Consider the following 27,394-nt stretch of genomic DNA (forward strand, 5'->3'; position numbering starts at 1 on the left):
CTAGTAGAATTATTCCAAATCCCATATCTTTATGCTCTTATTCCTAAGAAAAATGTAGGTGCTAAGAATTTGAGATACAATGGAAATCAAATGAAGAATAGAATGCTTCATCAATAATTTGTTTTAATAAGTATATTTTTTATTACTTTATTACTTATTACTATATTCAGTTTCATTTCACTGTAATTTGTTTTAGAAATAGATTTGGTGTATACAAAAGTCCAAAGTTCCAGGTTTCAAATGTTTTTATCTTGAAACAGACATTCTGCACCTTCCATGATTGAAATGAGAGTTTTGTTTCAAGCTTGACAGTTTTGAGTGTTTTGTGCTGTTCCGTATGCTGTGATGAAACATGTTTTCTTGCAGTTGACTTTTCCCAGATGTTGTATCCTAGCCACTACAGCAGGTGGGACTGATTTACTGAGCTTCTGGGTGGAATGGTGCAAAATGTGTATAGTCTTGACATTAAGATACATAGTTACATACAAAGATAACAAATCAAAATAGGACAAGTATTTTCAATTAAAGCTGAAAATACTTGTCCTATTTTGATTTGTTATCTTTGTATGCTCTATGATGCTGTGATCTGTACTTTTTAGAATTCATTTCAATACAACTTTTAATGACTTCTAGAATTTAGTTGTATTACTGGATGTCCTTAGGTTGTTACGTTTTACTCTTAACTCATGCAAGAATTAGGAGAAACATTTTGTTCCTACAACATATAATTCCTTTTTCCTGGATTTGTGCAAAACTTGTATTTGATTTTGTTAATAATAGAAACAAACATGGACTTGTGCTTGAACCTGATTTTTGTTGATTGTTTATTTTTTTTTCTTCAAATACCAAAATAATTTCTATAGGAATTTTTTAATGTTTAAATTAAATTGTGGCCAATTTTGCAGCAGGTTGGATGGCACATAGCAATCAACAAATGAGTTAATATTTCAACTACTCCTCTGGCTCTTGGAGGAAAACACAGAGCAAGGCAGTTCTGTTGAATTCCCATTACTTTCTCTGATTAAATCTTTTAAGTAGTGGAACATAGTCATTTCAGTTGGAATGTTTCTATTTAACTGTTTTGTTCCAAGCTTGAAACAAAATCTGTTCTTCATATTATGTATATTCATATTATACCCCATCCTTAAACTAGAAATTTTCAGATTGGATCATACATTATTAAAATACAAAAACAATAACTGTGAAAAAATTTTAAACATTCAAATCAGTTAGAAAGACCCAGGTAAACAAAATAGTGTAGCATGTATAAAGCCTATTAGCTAGTTAACATTGACTCTTCCCAGTGAAGTAAGGATTACAATTTGTTCAGATCATTGTATATATGAATGTACAATGTTATAATAAAATGTTTATAGTATTCTGATCAATTTGTCCTTGTGCAGGAATTATTAAAGTATTCAAAATTACTGGGTAATATAACCTACTTTAGTTTTGTTTTAATTGTAAATTGCCTCTCTTGAAGTAGTTTTGAGTGTAAACGTGGGCTACAAACTGCGAAAATAAATGGCACTATTTTCCTCCACCCTGGTCACTCTCTATGTATAGAAAACTTTTAGTATAGTGGTGCATTTTTGATATCCTTAGAAGTTCTTCAGATGATTATAGTTCTTGTAGGATGTAATATTGGTTGGAATCAACTTTTATTTTAACTTATTGCAAATAGTCATATAATATTTTACATTTGAGTCCAGTTGCATACTAATAACATTATTTTCAGGAAATCTAAAGTCTCCACAGAGACGGACATTAAGTGCAGATACCACTAAAGTGAGTCAATTGGACAACACAGGTGATGACAGTGACTCAGCTTTTATAGCTCAAGATCCTTTTATAAATGTGAGCGCTTCATTGCCTCAAAAGTTTGCCACGTTGCCAAGACAGAAGAATCCATTTGAAGAAAATCCTTTATCATGGGGACACAATGTGGGCTTATTTTCAAAATCAGCTGAAATAAAAAAAGAGAATAAGAAAGAGAAAAAGGAGAAGGTTAGTCTCTTTGAAAGAGTGACTGGAAAGAAAGAAGGCAAACGATCAGATAGACTTAGTAATGGGGGATCAGAAGGCTCCTCTGATTTGAAATCACCCAGCCCTTTTGCTGAAAGTCATCAGGACAGCTTTGATTTTGATTCCACTAATCCCTTTACTACAAACTTCAAGCCAAAAAATATGCTGCTATCTAGGTAAGTTCCTTGGTTAGATATTTTGAAGTTGATGTTTTTTATTATAATGTATTTGTTATATTTGTTCAATGAGAACATTATTTAATTTTAAAAAATAAACATTACAGTCCTGGATTGATATTTCAGTGCTGTGAAGTAACTAGCTTAGGTGGGTATTGTGGAACAATTCTGTCTGTATCAAACAGTTTTGCCATTCTATTATATAAAATATGTCTAGGCAGTTGAACACAAGTATGTGTGTTTGGGGAACCCAACTACATGTTCAAATTTTTTAAATGATTGAAATGCATTTATTTCCTTAGAAGACATCTCACTTTTGAAAGTGATTTTGAAGCATTGCACAACCTTTATAGACTCAGTGTGTCCTTTAGGTACCTGGTGCTAAATAGTAATGGACTTTTTTTTTTTTAAAGGCAGATTAAATAGAGTTTAGAAATGTACTGAGAGCCATAAAATTGGCATATAATCTGTGTTATATTCTATTATCTCAATGGTAAAATTGGTATTTTTAGCTGTAGTTAGTATGCAGGTAGTCCTTGACTTGCAATCTCAATTGAACCCAACAATTCTGTCATTAAATGAGACAGTGAGGTTTGTCCATTTTACAAGCTTTTTTACCACAGTTGTTAAGTGAATTACTGTAGTTGTTAAGTTAGTAACACAATTGTTATGTGAACCTGGCTTCCCCATTTACTTTGTTTGTCAGAAGCTTGCAAAGGGTGATCACATGACTTCAGGATACTGCAACTGTTATAAATACATGCCAGTTGCCAAGCATCCAAATTTTGATCATATGACCATAGAAATGCTGCAATGATTGTAAGTGTGAAAAACGATCATAAGTTTTTTAATGTGCTGTTACAACTTCAAATGGTCACTAAACAAATGGTTGTAAGTCAAAAACTAATGTATTGAAGTTAGGTGTAATCAAAATTTCCAGATTGACTTAAAAGAAAATTGCATATCATTTTGAAGAATAATTTTATTTATTCAGTTATTTATTTATTAAGTTATTTATACTGAAGTCAGTTTACTGCTATTGAGATTTGTTTTTCCATACCTTCCTTAAAGAAAGTCTTTGTAAGAAGTAATAACTTAATTGACTTTTTGTACACATTGATATTGAATCTATACCTCAAATGACTAATTCTTTGAAAAACCTACATGAGGTCGTATTGTCCCTTAAGAACAATAGAGTTAATGTTTTGTAATCCCAATTACACTTTTCAAAGTTTTCTCTTTAAAGTTCCTTGATCACTTTTATTATATTAGGCTAATGGCACTATTCATCATAGTAGCTATCTAGGTGTTAATGTGTAGCTCTCATAGCAGTCCTGTGCACGGAACATACAGTATTTAAGAACAAATTTCAACTAAAATATTGGTTTTCCAGGATATAGATAACTCTGTGTGCAACATTTTAATAAAAAATGTTTGTTTTTATGCTACACTACAGTAGGCTAATATACTAATGTGAAAATTTCTCAATTTACAGCACTTGACAGGTGTTAAAACAAAAGCATCTTTAATTTTAATGTGTTGTTAGGCCCTCTTTAGAGGGACTGTATAAGTTATTAACAAGGTCCTCTGAGACAGGAGACAGGTAATTAACAAGACCTAGAGAAAGAGAAATTTGGATAATTAATGAGCTCTTAGGCACTGGACACAGGGTAACAAATAGTCCAGTAGTTAAAGGCGACAGGTTGTTACTAACATGATTGAATGCCAGGTTTGAGAATGTGATTAGATAGTTGTCTCAATGAAGTGTCTAATTAGATTATTATGTTGATTTGGTCAGATGTTTAGACTGGATTTCACATTTTTATCTAACAAGTCCTTTCCAGGGACCTGGGATATTGCGATTTGATGATGTTAAATGTATTGTTAAATGTATTTTGTCAATACTAATGGTATTCAGATGTTTTGGGATTACACCCAAGGCACCTATTACTATTGGCCCTATCTTTGCTTTCTTTTGCTACCGTTGTTTCTCTTCTATGTGCAGGTCTTTGTATTTTGTTATTTTCTCCAGTTCTTTCTCTTCTATTTTCATTGTTGTTTAGAGAGCTTCCATCATTTCTACTTTGGTTCCTTTCCAATGTGGCTTATAATTTCTAGCTATGCATTACAAATAGTTGGAAGATTTCTCAGATCATATAGTCTATCTTTCTGCTTGGTAAAGGTTCTACTAACTAAAGCATATCAGACAAATGTTTGTCTAGCCTCAGTTTGAAGATCTTTAGTGAAGGGGAACCTACCACTTCATGAGACAATCTCTTTCATTGGTTGAAGTAAAAGGGACACCTATCTTCTGAAGGTTAATGGACCAAATCTTCCCTGATCAACTAAAATGATGTGAGACTTACTTAAATGATATCATTGTCTATAGCGAAAACTGGGAAAACCATTTAATGCAGGGGTGTCAAACTGGATTTCTTGAAGGGCTGGATCAGCATTGTAGTTCTCTGTGGGCTGGCGGTGGAGGGAGGATGGATGCCTCCTATAGCACCTTGCCAGCCGAAAACAGGCCACGTGGCTGTTTTCAGCCATTTTTGGCCCATTTTTCAGCCCGGTTTTTGGCCCTGTTTCAGCTGACAGAATGCTGCAGGAAGGTAAAAACAAGGTGAGGAGGGCTTTTAGTGCGGCTTGGCTTTGAGTAAATGGACGGCTATCATTTATTAGGATATCTATCTATAAAAAGATAGTGCTGTTTAGAAAAAAATGTCTGATTTTCAAAAATCTGGGGGAAGGATGATGTATGGAAAAAAAGAGCAACCGTTATTTTTGAAATATCACATGCATCTAAATATTTATTATATAATGTATATTTTTATTACTTCCATAGTCTTAATGTGAATTCTGAAAACTCTGAAGAATTTCAAAAAACAATGGTAAGTAACTACTTGATTGATGTTCCATTTGATATTTGAGAAAGGATATCTGCTGTAAGCTTTGTTGTTTAAAACTTTGTTGTTTTTAGCTGACTGATTGAACCCTAATTTGCAGGTTTTCTTTCCTGAATTAATCCAGAACCCTATCTAGTCCAATATGTTGATTTCCTTCTTGAAATTGACAATTCAGAAACAAGTTGTCTTTTCTTGTTGATTGTTTTGACATGAGATATATTATCCACAGTAGATGTGATTAATAATTTAAAGGTATAAATAGCCTGTTCTTCATGAATGTGTGGTAAGTGGTTTCATATTAAAAGTTTGGGTGAAAAGCAGAATCATGCAGTCTAATCCCATACCTGATATGCATAAGAAGGGATTTTGCATCCATACTTACATATTTTCTTAATGTTTTTAAGTACACAGGGAATAACAATTGACTTAAACTTCCTAACATAAAAAAGTGCACAGTATGAATTTGTACCAACATAAATATAGACTGTTTCTCACATTGCTTGAATATGTAAATGGGTCATATGATTGACCTGCATAGACACAGTGGTATTTAAGATGGGCAACCTTTTAATGGTTGGAGGCAGCACTTTTTTCTAGAAACAAAGACTATAGTGGATGGAACAATGATGGACAATAGAAACAACCAAATACCACATTTGACTGGGGGTAGGATTTAATCACTTTCCCTTTTTGTTTTGGGGAGAGTTTAACTTCTTTTGATTGTTTTTACGCTTTTTAAAATAATCTTCTGCCTTAAAATGGGAATAAATTGTTTTATCAGTTTTAAGCATTTGCAGTATATGATGTTATGGCAACTACCCAAAAAATGTGCAAGGGTCATAGCTGCCTATCCTTACTCTATGTTAAAGAAAAATTAATTATCTAACTTTATTTATGTTGCTGTATATTTCTCGCAAGTTTCTTGCTTTCTAATCTGAAGAGATTAACCCCCCTCGGCCTCTATTTATATTGAATGGATTCATACATTTTCAACTATATTACCTGTTGTTTTTCACTTTGGTTATATATTTTTAATTAGATGACTAGATACATAATAATACTTTTTCACACAAGCTTGTCATTTTGATGGAAATATGAACTTTTATTCATTAAACTCATTGGAATATATATTTTAAGAAGGAAATATATTGGAAGGTAACAGAAATACTGGAAGATGACAATGCATGAGGACTTTTGAACTTGTTCCCTAATCCCTTTTCATCCTTTTGCTTTTTGTTTATTCGAAGATAATATACTCAATTATTATTTGCTAAATCCAAGTCCTATGGGTCTTTTTAAGTGGTTTAGGAAAGTTAATCCAAATGTGAATTCTAGATTGATTAATAAATATTACAAGATGATAATCAAGAAACATTTATTTATTTATTAAAAATAAACTCAATCATAAAAGACTCCCAGTAGGGCACAAAGAGCAACAGCGACAAACCAGAATGAAAAAAGAAATGTAATTTAGAATTACAGGGAAAAAAATTGCAGGTAGTACTCACTTTGCAACCCAATTGAGACTGGAATTTCCCTTTCTAAGTGATGTGGTAATTAGGTGAAACAGCATTAGTGACAACAGTTTTGGTAGTCTGTTTTGCTGTCACTAAGCTAGGACTGGGCTGTAGTTAGGCAAGGTTTTCACACTTCTCCTACCCTGCCAGCACCCTTCTACTTCAATTCATCCTTTCTTTCCCCAATATTTCTGCTCTTTTGATCTCACTTCACTCTGACACCTCCACTGCCCTTGCCAACCTGGGCATTTGTATCTTATCAGCAATGGGAGGAAGAAGACAACAGATTGACTCAAGTCAGAGATTGGGAAAGGAGATAGATGGCTAAGGAAGTTGAAACACGGCTTATATTTGTAAATGTGGGCAGGTTGCGATCAACAGCCATCATCATTTTGAATAGTCACTGAATGAATGGTTAAGCAAAGACTACCTGTGCATATCAAAACATCTATCTTTGATGAGTCCCACCCAAGAAGGTCACAAGAGATAGAGCAACCCTAAAGATGTTGGTCATGCTGTTCCACTGGAAGGAGTCCTTATTGAGAATAATTGCTTTCAGGCCTTCTCCAATTATACTTAAGTGCAATTTGTCGGCTAGTTATGATAATCCATCTGGTGGTGATGCTGTCTATTCCCATTTTTCTATCTTACCAAGAAGTAGGTTAGACATTTGATATTTGGCACTCTTTGACAAAGTGATTAAATTAGAGGATCAGCAAAATGCTGTGGACATAGTATACTTGGCCTTCAGTAAGGCATTTGACAAAGTAGATCATGGTAAAATAGAAAATGTGGGATAGACAGCATCACCACCGGATGGATTCATAACTGGTTGGCAAATTATACTCAATCTACATGGGGAGAAGTATGCAGTGGAGTACCCCAAGGTTCTGTTTTAGGCGCAGTACTCTTCAACATCTTCATAAACGACATATATGAGGATCTAGAGGGGAACATATCAAATTTGCAGACAACACAAACCTAGGAAGAATAGACAACATTTTATTCAAGATCCAGAAGGATTTAGACAGACTTGAACCTTTGGCCCTAGTTAATAAATTGCAATTTGGTGGTGAGAAAAATAAGGTTTTACAGTTAAGCAAGAAAAACCAAATGCACAGGTATGGAATAGGTGGTACCTGGTTCAACAGCAGTAACTGTGAGAGGGATCTAGGAGTCCTAGTGGACAACCACTTAAGTATGAGCTAGCAGTATGTTGCAGCTGTTGGTCCTAGCCTAGTTGGCCTAGGCTACATCAACAAATGAATAACATCAAGATCACATGAAGTATTAATGTTGCTATATACTGTTTTAGTAAGAGTGTATCTGGAACACTGCATCCAATTTTGGTCACTGAATATAAAAAAGATATTGAAACTCTAAAACGTACAGATAAGAGCAACAAAGTTGGTTAGAGAGCTGGAGGCTAAAATATATGATGAATGGTTGCAGGAACTTAGTATGTTTAGTCTAACAAAGAGAACGACTAAGGTTGACATGAAAGCAGTGTTCCAATATTTGAAGGACTGACACAAAGAAGAGGGAGGCAAAGCACCTGAAGGCAATACAAAGAATAACAGATCAAAACTTATCAAAGAGACCACTAAGCTAGAACTAAGAAGAAATTTCATGGAACAATTAATCAGTGGAATGAGTTGCCTTCAAAAATTGTGGCTGCACCATCACTGGAGGTTTTTAAGAAGAGATTGGACAGCCATTTGCCCAGAGTGATATAGGATATAGGGGTTAGAAATCTCCAAGGTCCCTTGCAACTCAGTTATTCTGTTATTTTTCAATAACAATAAAAATGGGAATTTTGGATTAGGTGGTGATATAGATACCTAAGCTGTGAGGTACATAGGATTTTATAGGAAATAATCAGCGTCCTGAATTGCACTCAGAAAACCCTGGTATTTAATATGTCTCTTGCAGCATGTTGTCACAAGACAGTAACAAAATGGTCTTGTAAAAGATAGGCTACTGCACTTTATATCAGTTGAAGTTTCTGGATGCTCTTTTAAGACTGTAAAGCACTCTTTAGCAATAAGGGAAGTGATAATGGCATGAGTGGCCATCTTTAGTGCCCATGAACTAGTTGATCAGGGCTTCTAGGCTTCTGTCTATGGACTCCCATGAACTTCATAAACCTTATAAATCATCATGAAAAATAATAACAAAGGTTCTTAAATCCTAGACCTATTCCAAGTGTATATTCATTTCATTGAAGAGTCAGAAGAATAAATGTAGCATAACTTAACAATCTTTAAAAAGTCTTCAGTTCAAACATGGTAATGTTATAACCTGTTTTATAATAACTACAGTAGAACCTCTGGTCACGACCATAATTCTTTCCATAACTTTGGTTGCAACCTGATTTGGTTGTGACCCAAACCTAATTTTGGAAATTTGGCACTTACAAAAAATTGCACGGAAAGGGAAATCGGCTGCAGGAAAAAAAAAATTTTTTTGATTGGAACCTGATTTGGTTGTGGTCAGAAGCGTTCATGACTGTATAGATTCTACTGTATAGTTCTACTGTATAGATTTTGTTTTCCCTTGTTTAAAGAGAATGTTATTTGTCCAGACTGGGCTGAAGCTGTCACTAATTTTAGAATCAGTTCTTTAGATTTGGTGAAGTATTATTTAGGAAGAGCTCAACTAAACTCATTGAGCTATCACATTTATCTTTAGTAGGCCTGAATAACAAATGTTACTATTTACCCAATATTTCAAAGCTTTTTATGTTTGTGCTTCTATATTATTATTCAGAACAATATAACAAATTTTAAAAAAAACTATTTTACTTTTGAAGTCCAAATTATGGGAATACAATATCTAGAAGCCACTTTTCAGGAAATTTAAAACAACTATTGAAAGAATTCAAATATTACAACTTAACTATTAAATATTAAATTTAACAAATAAATTTGAAGTAATTTAAATAGTGTTCTTTCAATGACTTACATTGTGGTTTTCCCCTGGGAAATGGTATTTTATATATTTGTTTTGTTTTGTTAGTGCCGTCACCTGTGACTGAATGAGAGGTAGTCCATTGAAAAGAAAGTCCAATTAAAAAGCCAAAAGGATAATGGAAAAGTAAAACAAGAGATGTGAAAGTGGTTTCAATTATATTCCCAAAACAAAGCTCCTCATTAGAATAAACAAATGATCAAAGAATTCCAAGTTCAAATGTTATCTTTGCTTTTTCCAGCAGCAGCTATCAGTTTGTACCCAAATAATACTTGTTTATCCGGCTTTCTCTATACGCTTCCTAGCTTGAAACTGTGGGGTTTTTCTCCTATTCTTTATTGAATATGATAGCAGTATTGTTGGGAAATGGCATAGAATATTTATTTTTAGTTAATTTGTCCTCATTTACTGAACATGTGTTTCCATTTAAGATAGTAAAATCATACTGATCTCAGTCACTATATTAGTTGCATAGACATAGTTGTTTTACTTGAAACTATGCATATGTTTTGATCTAAATGATCAGAAATGAACAAAATTTAATATATTCAACCATCTGCAGTATATAATTAAAATGGTATCTCTTCTGCCAACTGTTATAAAGTTGGAAACAGGAAAAAATTGATTATCTGAAATATGAACAGATTTTTTAAAAGTGTGAATGAATATATACATACAGAATTCTTACTTACATAATTCAGAAATATCAACAGTATGGATCACCATTTCTTTTAGATTTTGGAACCTATGTCTATGATACTTAAACTTCTCCCAGTCATAAGTATTTAAGTATTTATAAAGTTGCAGGAGATATAGACACTATTTTGAGATGATTTCTAAAAGCAGATGAGATATAAACATAGATAAAGCACTTTTTTATTTTCAGTTAATGATTAGGAGCTCAAAAAAATTAACACTTGATTGATTTGCAGCATTTATAACACCTTCCTCACTCACCCATTCTAGTTAGCTTTATTTCAACTTTCCACCTGCATATTTTAATGATATGTAGGATAAGGTGCCAAACTAAATAGAAGTAATTTAAATGAAAGGGATTGAAACTTAATTATTATTGTGCATTTGATGTAGTTTAGCTCCCTAAATCACTAGTGAGTTTTGGTATTATTTTTTATTATCTTATTCAAATATAAACAAAAAGCTTCCCATTTGTTACCAGAGTTGAAAATCTGATTTAAAGGCTACAAGTAGTTAAATATCTCACATTCATAGCAGAAATTCTGGTTTTTACTAGTAGACAAGCTGAGGAATTTGCTTTTATGCTGAGAGCATAAAATGTTTTTATTTGTAGATAACAAAAATTACAATTTCATTTGAGAAGCAGTGTATAATATTCTGTTTTTAGTGTAATGTTTTAGTCAGTTCAATAAACTTGTTTCTTTATTCAAATTTAATTATATTGATACAATGGAGCTTTATTTTGAATGGATACAAATGCATATGCACAGTAAATGAAGTAATCTATGCATAATCAATAGTTTTTTATTTATTTATTCATTAATCAAATTTATGTTTCAAGAAGTTGCTCTAGGTAGCTTATAATAATAGAATATAAACAATACACACATAAAATAATCATTATAACAATATACAAATCAGTATTAAAATTAAATATTTAAAAACTTACACAAGCATCTCTTTTATTCTTCCATTTTTTTGAAAAATAAAATAAAATTCTGTATGTATGACCAGTAGCCATATAAGACAAATTTCAGATATTCTATTTTTTACTAAGTGTTTCATTGAAATATTGATAGATTGTCATTATCCTTAAATTTAGATATTACAGTCAACTTTGATCAATCTGGAAGACAAACCTATATACTGTTTTGTATATTAGAAAGTAATTGTGTACATCTAAATGTCACTTTCTTTTAAATGCCATTTCTTTTAAATGTCATTTTAAATATATATATATATATATATATATATATATATATATATATATATATATATATATATATATATATATATCGTATATATATATATGTATGTATGTATGTATATGTATTTTCACGTCATAGTAGTGGTGCTTTTAAAGTTGTAGCTTTAAGCACCACTACTATGACGTGAGTACAACTCTCACAACCGCAAAACTTAGAATATATATATATATATATATATATATATATATATATATATATATATATATATATATATATATATATATATATATATATATATATATATATGTAGTTCTTTAAAGTTGCAACGTTCAGCAGAATCATCTGCATCATCAGGTTCTGTATTGGTCCGTCTGTGGTCGATTTACAGTGGTTTCAGATTTATAGCCTATGGTTTTTCTTCATCCTGATTGGTGGGAGTCTTGGTCTGTGTTTGGTCTCGGAGTTTGCTGTGTTCTGTTGTGGGTGTCTCTGATATCTTCTGTCTGTTTTTGCTCTTTGTATCTTGATTGCTGGCAGCATTGTGTTACTTTAATGGAGGCCTTTAGTGCAGCTTGGCTTGGTAATGGGCTATCATTAGTTGGATGCCAAAACCTGTGCCCGGACCTGCGTCCGCCTCTGGAAGTGCCCTCCATCGGCCAAACGGAAAATAGCGCCTTGACCCCAAGTAATGCCTGGGGGGGGGGAGGATCGTCCCTGTGCTCTCCGGCCCGGCGGTGGGCGGGCCGAAAGGAGGAGGGGGACCCCTGTGGTGCCAATGCGCAAAGCGGCTTCTCCTGCTGGGCCGGCTGCATACTTGGCGCCTGGACCTAGCCACGGCAAAGCCAAGAGAAAAAACCGAGCTGAACAGAAGGACAGGCTCTGGCCGCCCAAAACCCCACAAGCAGGCCCCTGGGGCCCCCCCCGCAACCCACCGGTCGCTCTCTGTGCCTTCGGCGCCTAAGGCCCCTAAGAACCGCGCGCCATCAGCAAACCAAAAACGACACGAACCCCTCAGAAGCACCGGCCAAAACACGCCAGCCCCAGGGCCTTGGGTGCTGAAACCTAGCCCAGCGGTAGAGCCTGTGGGCGTGAGTATCTGTCTATTAGTGTGAATACTTTCAAAAAGGCAGAAGAATTCATTGATAGTTATAGTGGATGAGCTCAACTTTAGTTGATTATTTGAATGTATTAAGTGTCACCTAGATAAATAAGCAAGGGAGAGTATTTTTATATCATAGATTTTACCTCATATATGAAGTAATACTTTCAATTTCATTCATTCAGTTGCAGATCATTGGATAATAGTGTGGTTTCTGCTGATGTGAATTAGCCCTAACTTGCTGTTTAAATATAGAAAGAGATAGATACAAGCAAATCTTAAAATAGAGCCTGGATTCATTAAAAAGAAGCATGTAGCATTATCTCACTGTTGGGAAGCAACCAAGAAATGTTTTTGAGTCATGTCTATTATCCATTTTAATCATATTGGGTTCTTTTCAAATATAGACTAGTTGCCTTGCATCATCATCATCATCTGCCAGGAAAGTGGGAAATAGTCCAGAGAAATGTTCACTTAATAACACTGCACTGTGGATCCCAGATGGAGGCCTCTCTCACTTAGATCTCAATTACAATCTGCTCCTGCTTTTGCTGCAGACCAACAGTGAGAGATAGAAAAAAATGGTGTTCTGTAAATTCCTTAGTATTTGTATTTTCCTGCAACTTTCTTATTGAAGTTCTGCCAGAATTTAAAGCTGAACCATTCTGACAGTTGCAGGATTTACCTAGAATTCTCTGGGTTGTTTTATTTATTTATTTGTTGCTTTTCTGTGTGAATTTGTGTCCCAATTTTCAATTAACTAGCTATTCACATATTACAAGAGAAAGAGAGAGAGGCCCTGTCATCAGATTTACAAAATAAAAAAGCAAGCTATGCAAGCAAAAGGAGTGGATGAGATCAGTTCTTCAAGGCCAGGACAAAGTAATAAACTATACCCAGAATTTGTAACCATCTGGGCAAGCCTAATCTTCATTCTTTCTTGAATGGCAATTAATTGTTCCTGTCTCTTTCACTTTTCCCCTTTTCTGGTTCAAGTCTACAGGTTGTTTGCAGCTAAGGTTTTCTGTCTACATAGAAAGATGTAGCTGTTCTTTTCTTGGCTTATGAATATAGTCAGCCTGATCATTCCAATACTTCATAGTCATAGCAGTTGACCTAGATCAGTGGTTCCCAAAGTGGGCGGTACTGCCCCCTGGGGGGCGTTGGGATGCCTTAGGGTGGCGCTGAGAGGCAAGGGGGCTGGCAGTGGGGCACTAAGAGGTGGCAGGGGGCACTGGAGATGAGCGGCAGGGCACAATTCAGGGGTGAGAAAAAATCCTGCTGCCACCGCGTTCGAGGCAAGGCCCATTCACTTGCATGTTCTGGTGCAAGGAGTTACGCCCCGAACGCACTGTTGGGAAAGGAGAGCAAAGCCAGAGGTCGGTAATTTTTGCTGCAAAGAATCACAAAAGCTTCTGGGTTGTGCACAAGAAGGGACACACTTGTCAATGCAATTCAGCAACATAAAATAAAGAAATACAAATAAAACAAATCAACAAGAATCGGCAAAGCATCTCTGATTAGATTTTATTCACTACTCGAATCTAATCAGAGATGCTTTGCCGATTCTTGTCCAATGACCTGCTCCAGCAGGGTTGGAAGGGAGTATGTGTATATGTGTGTGCATGGCTGTCAAAACTCCAAAAACAGGTCAAGTAGTTCTGAGGAGGCCAGTCATAAATTAGAACACTTGCTAAGCAACCGGCCATTAAGTGAGGACCACTTGTATTGGGTTTGCCAGTCACCTAACCACGCTCATCCAGTCACGTGACCAGCAAGCCACGCCACCAATCACGTTACCAGCAAACCACACCCTCAAATTAGGCCACGCCCACAGATATTTGACTCCCGCACCTGGGTGGGGTGCATTGAGGATGAGGTTGTAGCACCAAGGGGGCTGAAAAAGTTTGGGAACCACTGATTTAAACAAAAAAATGTTGGAATAGCAGTTTTGATAGAAACAATAGAAATATACCAAATCTTATAATTCTTGATGTCCAATGGTTGATTCGAGAAAATGTGTGAAACAGTTGTTGCCTCCTGTTACTTATAAACAACATTACAACTTCTAGTGAGGAACAAATAAAATAGCTTTCCTGATTTTTTCATGCTTACATCGGTTATAACATTGCATATGTTACCTACATGAAATTTTGCACACAGAAAGACACATCTAGTAAATAGTTCTGAAATTGTATGATTAAAATTGGCTGTGATGTAGAAATATTATCTGCAGCTTCCAAATGGTAGTAATACAAGTATCCTTGATTTTTACCAATCCATATAACATATAGAACACATTTACTAAATGCTCTCTGCATTTCTTTAAAAATGGGGTTCTAATTATTCATTAATTCATGAAGTTTGTGACATCATCATGTACAGTGCTATGTAGGATGTGCTATGACAGGAGTGACAAACTCAATTTCATTGAGGACTGCATCAGGGTTGTGTTTGACCTTGGGGAGACGTGGCCAGGGTGGGTGTGGCCAGCTCAACATCACTTATATTGGGGACACCTCTGGTGGCCCAAGCACTCTGCCAGCGAAAATGGGCTCCTATGTTCTGTTTTTGGCTGCAATGGCCTCCTGCAACCCACTGCCAGCAAAACCGGAGCTCAGGTGCGCCATCTGCAGCCTCCGGAGCTCTGTTTTTGCTGGCAGAGGCATTGTGGTCCTTTGCTGTTTCCAGAGCCGCCCCATGGACCAGATCTAAGCACCCCATGGGCTAGATCCGGGCCCAGGCCTTGAGTTTGACACCTCTGTGCTATGATAACAAAGTTAGAGCAGTGTTGAAATTACATGAAGTGATACAGTGAAGTTAAGTAATCCTTAATTTATGATAACTTGTTTAACAAATGTTCAAAGTTATGACAGCACTGGAAAAAGTATCTAATGACTGGCCCTCACACTTAAGTTTGCAATATCCCCACAGTCATGTGAACAAAATTTGAGCACTGGGCAATTGGCCTGTGTTTATGGTGTTTGCTGACTCCTGAGGTCACATGATCACCATTTGTGACTTCCTCAGTGGCTTCCAACAAGCAGAATCAACGGGGAGAGCCACCTTTGCTTATAAACTGTTTAAAAGTGGTGATAAAATTGGGTATGAATGACTTAAAGACCACATCGCTTAATGACAGAGGTTCTGGTCCCAACTGAGCTTGTGAGAACTACCTATAAGCTGTTTGTTTCAATATTTTAAAAACTTGTTTTTAAAGAAAAAAAGACATTTCAGGACAGAAATGGGTCTTGACGTATTTGCAGCATTTATACAGAGGTGTTTGTCATAAGTGCGTTTCTTTGCTCTTTATTTAATTGTGCTTCCACCTTTGGAGAAATATATGGAGAAACTTTTGTGAGGCCTCTGATTCACATTTTTCTATTAAGGCAATGCTTCTCATTCTGTCATCTTAAAAAATATCTTTATTCTAGGATGGAAATCCTTTTGATGCTGCATCAGGATATCGTAATCTTACATATGAAGAGGTCTTACAGGAGTTGATGAAACACAAAGAACAACTGAAGAAAAAAGATACCCACATTCGTGAACTTGAGGATTATATTGACAATCTTTTAGTACGAGTAATGGAAGAAACTCCAAGTATTCTACGAGTGCCATATGAACCTTCTCGGCGAGCTGGCAAATTTTCAAAAACCTAAGCTAATTCCAACACTCCTTGGTATTAATTAAGAGGATGGATTGCTTAGTCCAGTGTTTTGATATTGTAAATTTCATATTCATGTTTTGTCCTAAAAGCATTTGACTCCAAATTTAAGTTAGTATTAGTTCTTGAATCTGTATATAAACTCCAGGTTTTACAAGATAGATGTAAACTCCTTTTACTGCAGAACATTCCTTTACCTTGAACATGTACTTACAGGTATGCTTTATTTTCAAAATATTATGGTTAGTTTGGATAATCGTGTACAATAGTCATCTAATATACATACTTGAATATTTATTTTGCACTTCATTCAAACACTTTGGGATTTTGCAGCATGCTTCCAGAATGAATGTGCATAGTCAGAATGTGTTTTGCAGCTCTTAATATGAAGGAAAATGTGATGTACTTTAGGAATCACTACTAAATGAGGCAATAATACATTTTTGCCCGAGGGGATGAAGTAGAGCTTTTATTACATTTGTGCTCTTGAAGAAATGTGAGCTTTTCAAATGGCAAATTCCATAATCTGTATGGATGGAACAGAGCTTAATATATAAAGGTACAGCATGCCATTGGTTTAAGCACACAGATGCATATTTTAAGCAAGAGAAATAAAACAGAAGAAACTAGTGGATAATACCTCATTTGTTTAGACTATAAGAAGTATGGGGAGAAAAGCTGACAGGAACTTTCTAAATGTCAGCCAACGTATACATGTGTGTTTAGGGGTTTGCCTGTATACACATATGCATCATTTGGATTCTGCAATATTTGAGACGAGATTGAGATTAACTTGCTTGTTTTCTCCAATATAGGAAATTATTTTTTAAAATTGATTGCAATTATTTCAGTACTGTATTCTGTGTCAGAGTCAAATATTGTCCTCTATTAAAGAGTGATGGACATAGTGACTCAGCATGTCTCTGACTAAATAAATTTATGTGCATTGCTGTGCAACTATTTCATAGTGGTAAATGCAATTCTAATGGAAAATATTGCCATACAGAAAATATTGTTTACTATATTGTAATCCTTTATTTTATAAAAATTCAGGCAGAACGATTGCTAGTATGAAGTGCAAATAGGCTTAGACATAAGGAGGATGCAGTGTTGCGAAGAATGAAATGATGTTTTTCTTCAATTTTCTTCTTGATTGTGTAATGCACATTTTTTCATGGACAAACATATAAGCATTTCTATGGAGAAAAATGGAAAATATTTTTCCTTTTTCAGAGTAATAATAAGTTTAATTCAGAAAGTTTTGTTTTTGATTATGTATTACTGATTAAAACCCTTTTGTAACTAAAATAGCTTAATGTATTATCAGAAAGAGCAACAATTCCTTGTATTTTTAAATTTTCTTAACCACATTAAGCAGCATATTGTGCCATGAACAGAGATCTCATTTGGATTTGGATTATTAGACTTTGGTTTATTTTGGGAGATAGTTTGCATACATTTTTCCTCTATAATTCAAATAAAGTACAAATTCTAAGCTATGCTAGCATACATTTGTCCTCTATAATTCAAATAAAGTACAAATTGTAAGCTATGTTAATATTAACTTGTGCATTTAAAATAAGTGTTTATTTTCATAGTTTCTATAGAATATATTTTAAAAATCAGTTGGTGGTTGAAAGGTTTCAGATGTTGCATAGTAACACATTTAATGACTTTCACTTACATTATTTAAATTCTTGGGCCATTGACATTTAATCTGAGATTCCATTATATTAAATTATTAAGTTCTCTCTACATGTGTTTTTCAAATATACCAGATGAATGTAAACCACTTTATATGTTGGAATTTTTAATATTTAATTTTTAAAAACTTTTTAAGTTTTCAAATTAACTTGGTTAATCTTAATAGGAAATATTAACAGGCTGGAGTGTAAAGTGTTTCTTAGAATTAAATAAAGTTAAGCTTTATGAAGGGTTTTGTTTTTTGTTTTGCTTAAATTCTCTACTTTTAATTCCTGCTTGATACAAAAGTGAGTTAAAGGATGCTTTAAATTTACAATAGTTAATTATAAAAATCACAAAAGGCAGCTATGTTAAAAGACATCATAAATATATTAAATGCAATGTATATAAATAGCAATTCTTTATAATTTATATATTAAATTTATTAATATAATTTAAATACTGCTTTGTGATCAACTTCTTAAATATCAATTTCTTTAGGTATATAATAACTGAAACTTCAAAAGAGGTACAAAATTTCCTTTTATAAATCTTTTACAGAAGCAAGCACAAAGTACCAGCTATAATATAAATTAGCAGGGACCGCCTTTGAAAGCATAATTGTTGCGTCTACGTCTCTTTAATGATATAGAGGGCAATTTTGCTTTAAATATGATGTTGGTGAAATCACAGCCAGTATTAATGTGTTTTCAGAGCTTATTATTCCCTGCAAAGCATATAATTCATTAATTTATTTAAAATAGAATGCTGCTTTCAATAATATTCCACACAAAATAAATTCTGAAGCATTGTTTAAAATCAAATTACATCTATTGAAATTACCTGATGGTAATATTGGGAAAGCATATACTGTATTTCACACATTCTTGTGATACCTTGCATGAACAGTAATTTCAGCTTAATTACCATTTTTCATTGAATATAGAATTATCCATAGATTATAGTTGGCTAATCTATTGTTGACCTTAAATCTAGGGTTATTTGTAATGGTCCAGCTATGAAAACATTACCTGTATTTTGTAGGCTTTTCAATTGGAATAATAATCTCTGTTAAGCATTTTAATGACTTCTTCCGTTCTGCCTTCATTAAAACTTTTGCTCAGATTCTTAAAAGAGATCAAATGTATATCTTAAAGTTATTGCTGCACTGAATATTATTAACAATGTAAAATGGCTATCTATCCAAAGGCCTGTGCACAAGTGGTGCATTTATAGAGTGTTAGGAATGCAAATATATGTATTTGAAAACGTGTTTTAAATATGTTAATTTCCTCCTGATTTCAAAGCAATGAAAAAAGGCCACAGCATTGATAGGAAGAAAAAGGCAGTATTAGTTCCATTAAACTGTTTCTCCTCCCAGTATTTTAAACATGAAATATCTTCCTAATTTCCCTTTTTATGAATGTTCAATATAGTTCTAGATTTCATTACTGTTATTAAAAGTTTTTAGTATACAATTGCTACAGCACTTTATCTTTTTTTAAATTTTAAATTTTTAAAAATAATTTTACAATTGGTTTAACATTATCACACCCTAAAAGATGGTTAGTCCAACTAAATCTTCTAAACCAAGTATCAAAGGAATCTCAAGAACATATATTTCACTTTATCATGAATGATGTATCTGATTCATTCAGCATGGATAATTCCAGTTTTTATATATTAGTGTGATAAAATGCATAAACCTGTATAGCCATATATTAAATCCCCAAACAGGTCTTGCACAAAGAAAAGTTCAGCTTTTCTTGTTGAACAACGATTTTTCTCCACAAAATGAAAAGTCATGATGTAAGTTGCGCCTATGTGTGTAGAATGTGAAAATGCATGAACCATCAGTTTTGTTGCATTTGTAGTCTTCAATACTTTTTTAAAATCAAAATTGTAATCCTAAATTTTAGATTTTGTCCCAGTGGTTGCTGCATGTAAGCACTAATAAAATGCCACTGTGTACTCCAGTCACTTGTGTCGTCATCATTTTAATGTATTCAGTATATGCTACCATTTACTCTGCCATACCAAATTAATAGCTAAAATGTATTCCATGCAATAATATTTAAAAATTCGAATTAATTGGTCAGTGCCTGGTAAACCTCTGCAACAGGGGAAAGGCTGGGTACTGGACTCAGTGCTTCCTGAACAGCCTCTTTCTGAAGGTGGATCCTAGTTGGCACCATGACTGACAGACACACACACACCCATGAACCTCAATAGAAAAAGGCAAAAAAACAACTGAATAAACATGGTTATATGCTCACATTAGTTGTTAAGAGTGGTAAAGTAGGCTCACTGTTATTGTATCAGTTACTTGTCCTGCGGTCTTGTTTAGGTTTTGACCTTTTGGAGACGAGTCATTTCAGTTGGCTGCTAAAATCAGTTTGCATAATACTTTGCTGACAGAGAAGTGCCACAATCTTGACTCATCAGAATTTGGGCAGTGACTAGGGCATTGCCTACCCATATTATTAGGATTCTCTTTGTATGGGTGACTTCCAAGGAAGTGGAGGTGAGGTCTTCTGCCATATATAAATCCTTTGGATCCCTGGCTTTTGTGAGGAGTGAATGGGGAAGTGATCACTTGGATCCATGAGATTGATAATCCCTCTCTGTGTGAAGGGAGTTGCCTACAGTCAAGCAATAGATTGTGGTATATTCTCTAAAAATGCCACCTGTGAATCCTTTGTTCCTAAATGACTATTGGCTAGTTTCCAAACTTCTCCTTTGGGGACCTAGATAGAATTGATATACCTCTCTTGCTCCTCTTAGATCTCTTGTAGTTTTTTGATAGCATTGACCATAGTAATTTACTGCAGGGGTTGCCAACTTTTTGGACCTCAGGGACCACCAAACTCATAATTTTAAATTCCGGGACCATTAATATGAATTTTGAGTGATGGTGGCTTGCTGACATTGGTGGGAAAGAGAGAGAGAGAGAGAGAGAGAGATCTGATCTAACCGTTGTCCCTCCCTCTCTCCCTCTCTCTTTCTCTCTCTCACACAAATACACAGAGATCCCTCACACACCCCACCCTCTCCAAGGCAGTCACATTCCTGCTTTTGAGCTCTGTTCTCAGGGGGAGGGGGAGAGAGAGATCCAATCTAACACAGCTCACACACACACACACACACACACCCTCCAAGGCAGCCACATTCCTAACCTGCTTAGAAGAAAAAAGTGGAAAGCAGCCTGGTGGCCAGGCAAGTTCCCCCCCTCTGCCCTTCCCCACCTCTCCTCACTACCTTGTGTTTTTCTGGCGCAAGCCTTGTGTTCCTATGGGCCGGCCATATGGGCGGTGCAGCCTTGTGTTCCCACGTAGCCTGGGTTAATTGTTTTGGGGGGTGCTCTGGGGGTGATATTCCTCTGTGGACCACCAACATTTTCTCGTGGCCCACCGGTTGGTGACACTGATTTACCGGACTATCTTTGGGAATCAGGAAGATGAAACATTGCCTTAAAGTGTATCTTCTCCTTCCTAAGAGGATGGTCTGCAGTTATGGGGAAGGAATGGTCTGATATATGGGATATAGTAAGAGGTTGATCTTGATGGGGAAGATCCAATAGAGGCAACAAGCAAATAAACATTGCAGAGGCCCAGGTTAAGGTTTGGCAGAGGGAGGGAGGAGTGATAAAAATATCCCAAATTCACATGAAGATAGAAGGATAAGCACATTATGACTTGCAAAATTGTGTTACAATAGCCAATCTTAATAAAACTTAAAAATAGTTTTAGAAACACCTGGTATCTGTTTCTTGGTGTAGTCTAGGTTTAGGAACTGCTCATCCCATGTATTTAACATCTATATCAAACCACCGGGGAAGATACAATAGTTTGAGCTATATTATTATCAGTATACTAATAATATCCAGATATGCATCAGTTTCCTGGGCTGTAGAAATATTCTGTTGATGTTCTTTCCCAGTGTATGGAGGCTCTGACAGTCCGGAGTGGATAGAACCGGTTGAAGTCAAATCCAAGCAAGGTGGACTTGCTATTCTTCCAGCAATCACAGCCCGATAAACAAATATTTCTCAGCCTAAGAAGATGCTTTACAAAGTGGGACTTGGTTCTCTGAAGACTAATTTGAATGTACTTGTTTCTAATTATCGCTAAGAGAGTTCACCCTGAGCAGACGGGCATCACAAACTTCAAATGATGATATATGTGATTTTGTACAATTTTACATATATACATAATTCAATTATTATGTTTCTGAATAATAAAACAAGTTATCTGACTCTATAGTTGTCAGTTCTTAAGTTTAATCACTTTAAAAATAAAGAATGTGATCCCTTTAGAGGACATTTACTCAGTTTCTAATTGTGCAAAGACAGAAGCACTTTCATTTAGCAGAGATTGATTTGAATTCATTCTCTCAGCTTAAGATACCTACCTGTTTGTACTTAGCTATGGTTCTGCTTAATTAAAAGCCATTATACTCTGATTTTCAATGCAAGATGGTAGGAAGTTTAGCAGATGGGTTCGTAACTAAGGCAAAGCCCATAAGACATATGCCTAGGGCAAATGCATTGCTTCAGCCTGCTGTCACCTCAGTTTTTGAGATTTCTAGGACACTTTTCTAAACCTTTAGGGATTAGACTCACCAGTATCAGCAGGCAGGGTCTTATGAAATCTGGTGACATAGGCTGAATGTGGCAGACCAGATTGCCTCTATTATTGCCCCATGTAGGTGCCTGCTGCATGGTGCCAATAGCTTTAACAAGGAAAAACATTGAAATGTGTCATGTCACCTCCTCCTAAATGATTGCTGCTGGCCTTGTTAAGGTGTTGTGGGCCTCATTTTCAGATCTCTGTGGTTTCCATTAGAAATTCCTTGAATATTAACTCCCCAGGACACCTTTAGAAGTAACTTCAAAGAGTCTCATTTTAATGAGTATCATGCCATTCTATAAACGTTCCCAACAATGGCATTAGAAAAATCAATATTTCCCTTGTTCTCTATGGCGGCATCAATGTCTTAACTCCACAGCAACACTAAATATAAAATAAGAACTGCTTCAACCAGATGTGGATTTGACCAACTACCAATAGTTTGTAGTCGTTGTAATTAAAACAGCAGCAGTTTTAATTTTATAACTAAGGCATCACAATTAAGAATCTAATAATCATCACAATTCACAAGAGAAATTCTTGCTTTCAAAGGCAGTATATTGTGAGGCAATCAAAACAGTTTCCGGTGGTTTGAGGCAAAGATTTCACATAGTTTCTTTCTGAAATATTACTCTATTTCTTAAAAAAATATCTGCCAATACAATTTTTTAAAAAGTCATACAAAAGAATGAAACAATAATTATCTAAATAGATAATAATGTCACAATAGACATCTAAATATGTATATGATGTAGCAAAAAGCTATATAGAACTCTTAATGTAGAAACATATGTGTTGTTTGAATGCCAGCTTGCTCATGCTGATAGAGGAAAAACAAAGGAAGCCCTGATAGATCATAAGAACAATCCAGTTAAGATCAGTATTTTGCTTTTTGCTGCTAATGAATGTTCTTAGAATCTCAGAAACAGAGCATTAAACTTTGGCATTGCTCTTTAAATTCTATGAAGATGAGAAATTACAAACTTAAAAAAAAATGATCTTGTCTCCTACACAGAATTTGCACAGTACTATATTTATTCTTTCATTCCTATCTACACACCGTACACTTTTCAGTTAATAGCAGCTTCAGGTTATAGCAGTGCTTTAAAGAGAAAAAAGCTTGCAAAAAAAAAATTGTATTGCTATATTAAACCACTGCCCAAATTAAGTCAATGCTTTCCATAACAATAATAAAACAACAAACCAGACCACATGTGGCTTTGCTTTTAGGAAAAATATTACAAGTTAGTTTCCAACATACAGTATAAAGTCACATTAGGCTTTACTTACTTTTAAAACCTTCAGGTATTGCAGTTTATGTACTATTATAGAACTATTAAGAAACGTTCGATTTATGAATGGCTGATGAAAAATAGATGAAAAAGCTAGTCCAAACTTGAAAAATAACACACAAACAGAACTGCCTTCTGAAGAGTAAAGTTATACAGATTGTTCTGGCTATTCTTCCTGTGTATTTAATCAAAACATTGCTTCTACAATATTTACTTATAATTACTTAAGAATATTTATTTATATTTTAGTTTGATCAATAAATGTTTCTGGGGCATCCCAAAGGTGCTTTTTCAAGAGATAAACCTCCAGTGGCCTCAACAATCCTCTAAAAGAATGCAAATGACCAGCTGTTTGCAAGGAATATACTGTAAATCCTTCCATTGCCCACCAGTCAGAGCTGAAGAAGCTTCTTGGATGACAAATGAAACTTCTTCAAAGAAAAACAAGAAAATCCAGTTGCATCTTGAAAAAGCACTTTTGGGACAACCATGAGCTGGATCACTGAGAATCTCCATAGACATTTCTGGGGCAAATTATAAACACAAAAGACTAAAATTCAATTAACTAAATTTATAAAATTTATAAAAAAATTTATAAAAATTTATAAAAGTAATCTATTGATTATCCTGATACACAAAGATTCTTAAAAGTGCTATAAGATCTCAAATATCTGAGGAATGACAGAGTTAAATATGATTTGGATTTACATTATATAAACTCTAAACACATTTCATTTATATAAGGTTTTTCTTCATTTTTTTTAGTTTTTCAGTCTCTGGAGAGCTGAGAAAAGAGTGAAAATGGCACTTTGTAATGTTCCTTCTGTTTCTCTATCACAGTGTATGATATAGATTCACTATACATTAAATGTGAAACCCTTAATAATAACTATGATCAAAACTTTATGATAGGTTTCTATGCTGGTCTAAGATTGAGAAGAAATTAACTGATGCATCTTCCAGATACTTACAGATTTGTATGTAGAAAACAATGTTTACTCCAAACAGAAAACAGAACAGTAGTTTGGTTAAGGTACAAGGCAAGAAACTGGGAGATGTGAGTTCTAGTCCCAACTGAGGCACAAAGCCATCTCAGTGACTATAGGATGGTCACTTTCTGTCAGTTCCTAGGAAGGAGATAATGGCAAAACATATGACAAATCTTGCCAAGAAAACTATAAGGACTTGTCCAGGGAATCTTTGAGAATCAAAATCAAATAAGATTGAGCAGAAGAAAAAACAACTAAATGCGCAAGAAAGAAATATTGTCACACAATAAATATGGTTGATCACATCTTGTAAGAAGTAGTGTGGGATACATATGAACTTGTTAAATATATGAAGACAAGCAGTAGCAAGTGGTACTTCTCAGGTAGGCTGGGAACTGTAATTTAACAACATTTGAATGCCATTCAATTTCTATTCATGGAAATCAGTGTGTAATATGGAGCCTACCACTAGAATCTAGAATCCTATTTGTGGAAAGTTTCAATTAATAGAAGAGATCAATGCAGGTACAGTAGATATTCCACTACAACTATTGCCTACTTGCAGTGTATTCATGGCTCCACAGAAAACTTTCGTGAATGACTGGAGTAGGGAACATGTTCCCCATCATAAAACATGAAATACCTAAACAGGTTTAGAAGCTTTGTCTTTTAATAATGATTGGCACATATGTGAAGAAGAATACATGTTACTATGCCTCTCTTTTTACACACAAATATTATGTAGAAAAAGCTAACATACATTTAGTAACATTCCTGTATGTTAAAAGAAAAAAAGTGTAAGTAACAGGTTAAAATAGGCTATACCAATCATGTATGAATGGGGATACATGAAGATATCTATATCTTTCATGTAAGAGATATGTTCGTATATAGGATCTCTACATATAAGGAAATATACATATATCTGCATGAGGGATGAAATGGGTAGAATGATGAAAACAGTGTTTCTCCACAAGGTCCAACCATCCATTTGTACATTATGGTGTTGCACACATGTCCCAAAATGGGGAAGTTTGTGGCAAAATGACACAATGCTGCCTTCATCATTTTGATAGAAACAGGAAGTTCCTCCAGACACTCACAAATAGCAAGCACAGTCTCTATCCCTTCAACAATGGTACATATTGAGTTAATATTTTCCCAAAATATTCCTTGCAATATTTACTTCTACCAAAGGTTTATGTTAAATTCCAGGGGCATGTAACTAGCCTAGAAGAATTTGGTAGCTCATTATATTCTATTCATTGTGCTACACAGAAAGTAGAATTAATTAAATGCCATGTGTCTTGATGTTTACATATACAGTAAATATCCATATAAAATGTAGTGCTAACATTGCTTTCATGTTTAGGAAGTGTGAATTTGAGACAACAGTTTGGCAGTTTCTAATGTTTTTCGATGATGTTTTTAATACAGTAAACAGAAGGAAGCTTTTCAGAAAGAGAGAAGTAGAGCAAATTCTGCTGTGTTGTGACATGTCTTTGCCCATTGATTAAAATAAACCAACCTTAATTTCAATCAGTTAAAAAGGGAACCACTTAGAAAATACAGGGAATTTACACATATTACAATATTATTCAGTGCATTTGTGCCATTCAACCTCATATAGCACACAAATTACTGCAATTTTAAATTTAAAGAAACATCTAAAGATGGTTTAAAAACATATTTCTCCAGAAGAGTGGAAATTAGTGTCTACAGCAGTTTAGCTAGTTATTAGCCTTTGTTCTTCTAGTAACAACATCAAGATCAGGTAGAAAACAGGTAGAGTTCTTCAAGTAGAAAGAGATCACAGCAAAAAGGATATTTTAATAGAATTATTACTATATGCAAGAATCACACAATTCTTCCTGTTGTTTTTTTCTGTATTAGCTATTTTCCAGCCAATCAACTCAAGGAAGCTATAGAAAGGCAGTGATCTGATCAACCAATCATATATTTTATTTATTTATTTATTTATTTATTTGATTTGCCAATTGTTTACAAGCTAATAAGTATAAGTGTATACATAGTTGTGAATACATGAAATGGGTACATATAAGAAAAATAAAAGAATAAGAGAAACAATAGGACAGGGACGGTAGGAACGATGGTGCGCTTATGCACGCCCCCTACAGACCTCTTAGGAAAGGGGTGAGGTCAATAGTAGACAGTCTAAGGTTAAAGTTTTTGGGGTTTGGGGAAGAGACTATAGAGTCGGGTAGAGTATTCCAGACATTGACCACTCTATTGCTGAAGTCGTATTTCCTGCAATCAAGTTTGGTGCGGTTAACTTTGAGTTTGTATCTATTGTGTGCTCTTGTGTTGTTATGGTTGAAGCTGAAGTATTCATTGACAGGTAGGACATTGCAATGTATGATTTTATATACCATGCTTAAGTCAGACCGAAGACGGCGTAATTCAAGGTTTTCTAGTTTTAGAATTTCAAGTCTGGTGGCATAAGGTATTCTACAATGAGTAGAAGAGTGGAGAACTCTTCTTGTGAAATATTTCTGGACTTTCTCAATTGTGCTAATA

The 27,394-nt window shown here is 34.7% G+C and overlaps 1 protein-coding gene across 1 annotated transcript in view; it reads left to right on the plus strand.

Annotated features, from left to right (window-relative positions):
* RAB11FIP2 (RAB11 family interacting protein 2) overlaps nucleotides 1-18,202 on the plus strand; it is a 29,241-nt gene extending 11,039 nt beyond the window's left edge. Inside the window, exons 3-5 of the mRNA XM_087964462.1 lie at nucleotides 1,739-2,201; nucleotides 5,047-5,092; nucleotides 16,032-18,202. Of these exons, the coding sequence (XP_087820588.1) occupies nucleotides 1,739-2,201; nucleotides 5,047-5,092; nucleotides 16,032-16,259 (737 nt within the window). The 3' untranslated portion in view covers nucleotides 16,260-18,202. The remainder of the gene's footprint in view (nucleotides 1-1,738; nucleotides 2,202-5,046; nucleotides 5,093-16,031) is intronic.
* Nucleotides 18,203-27,394: the final 9,192 nt, after the last annotated feature.

Source organism: Notechis scutatus, chromosome 4 (genome assembly GCF_049901735.1).
Source record: "Notechis scutatus isolate UNSWTSFEM ecotype Mainland chromosome 4, rNotScu1.2, whole genome shotgun sequence".
NCBI classification, from domain to species: Eukaryota; Metazoa; Chordata; class Lepidosauria; order Squamata; family Elapidae; genus Notechis; species Notechis scutatus.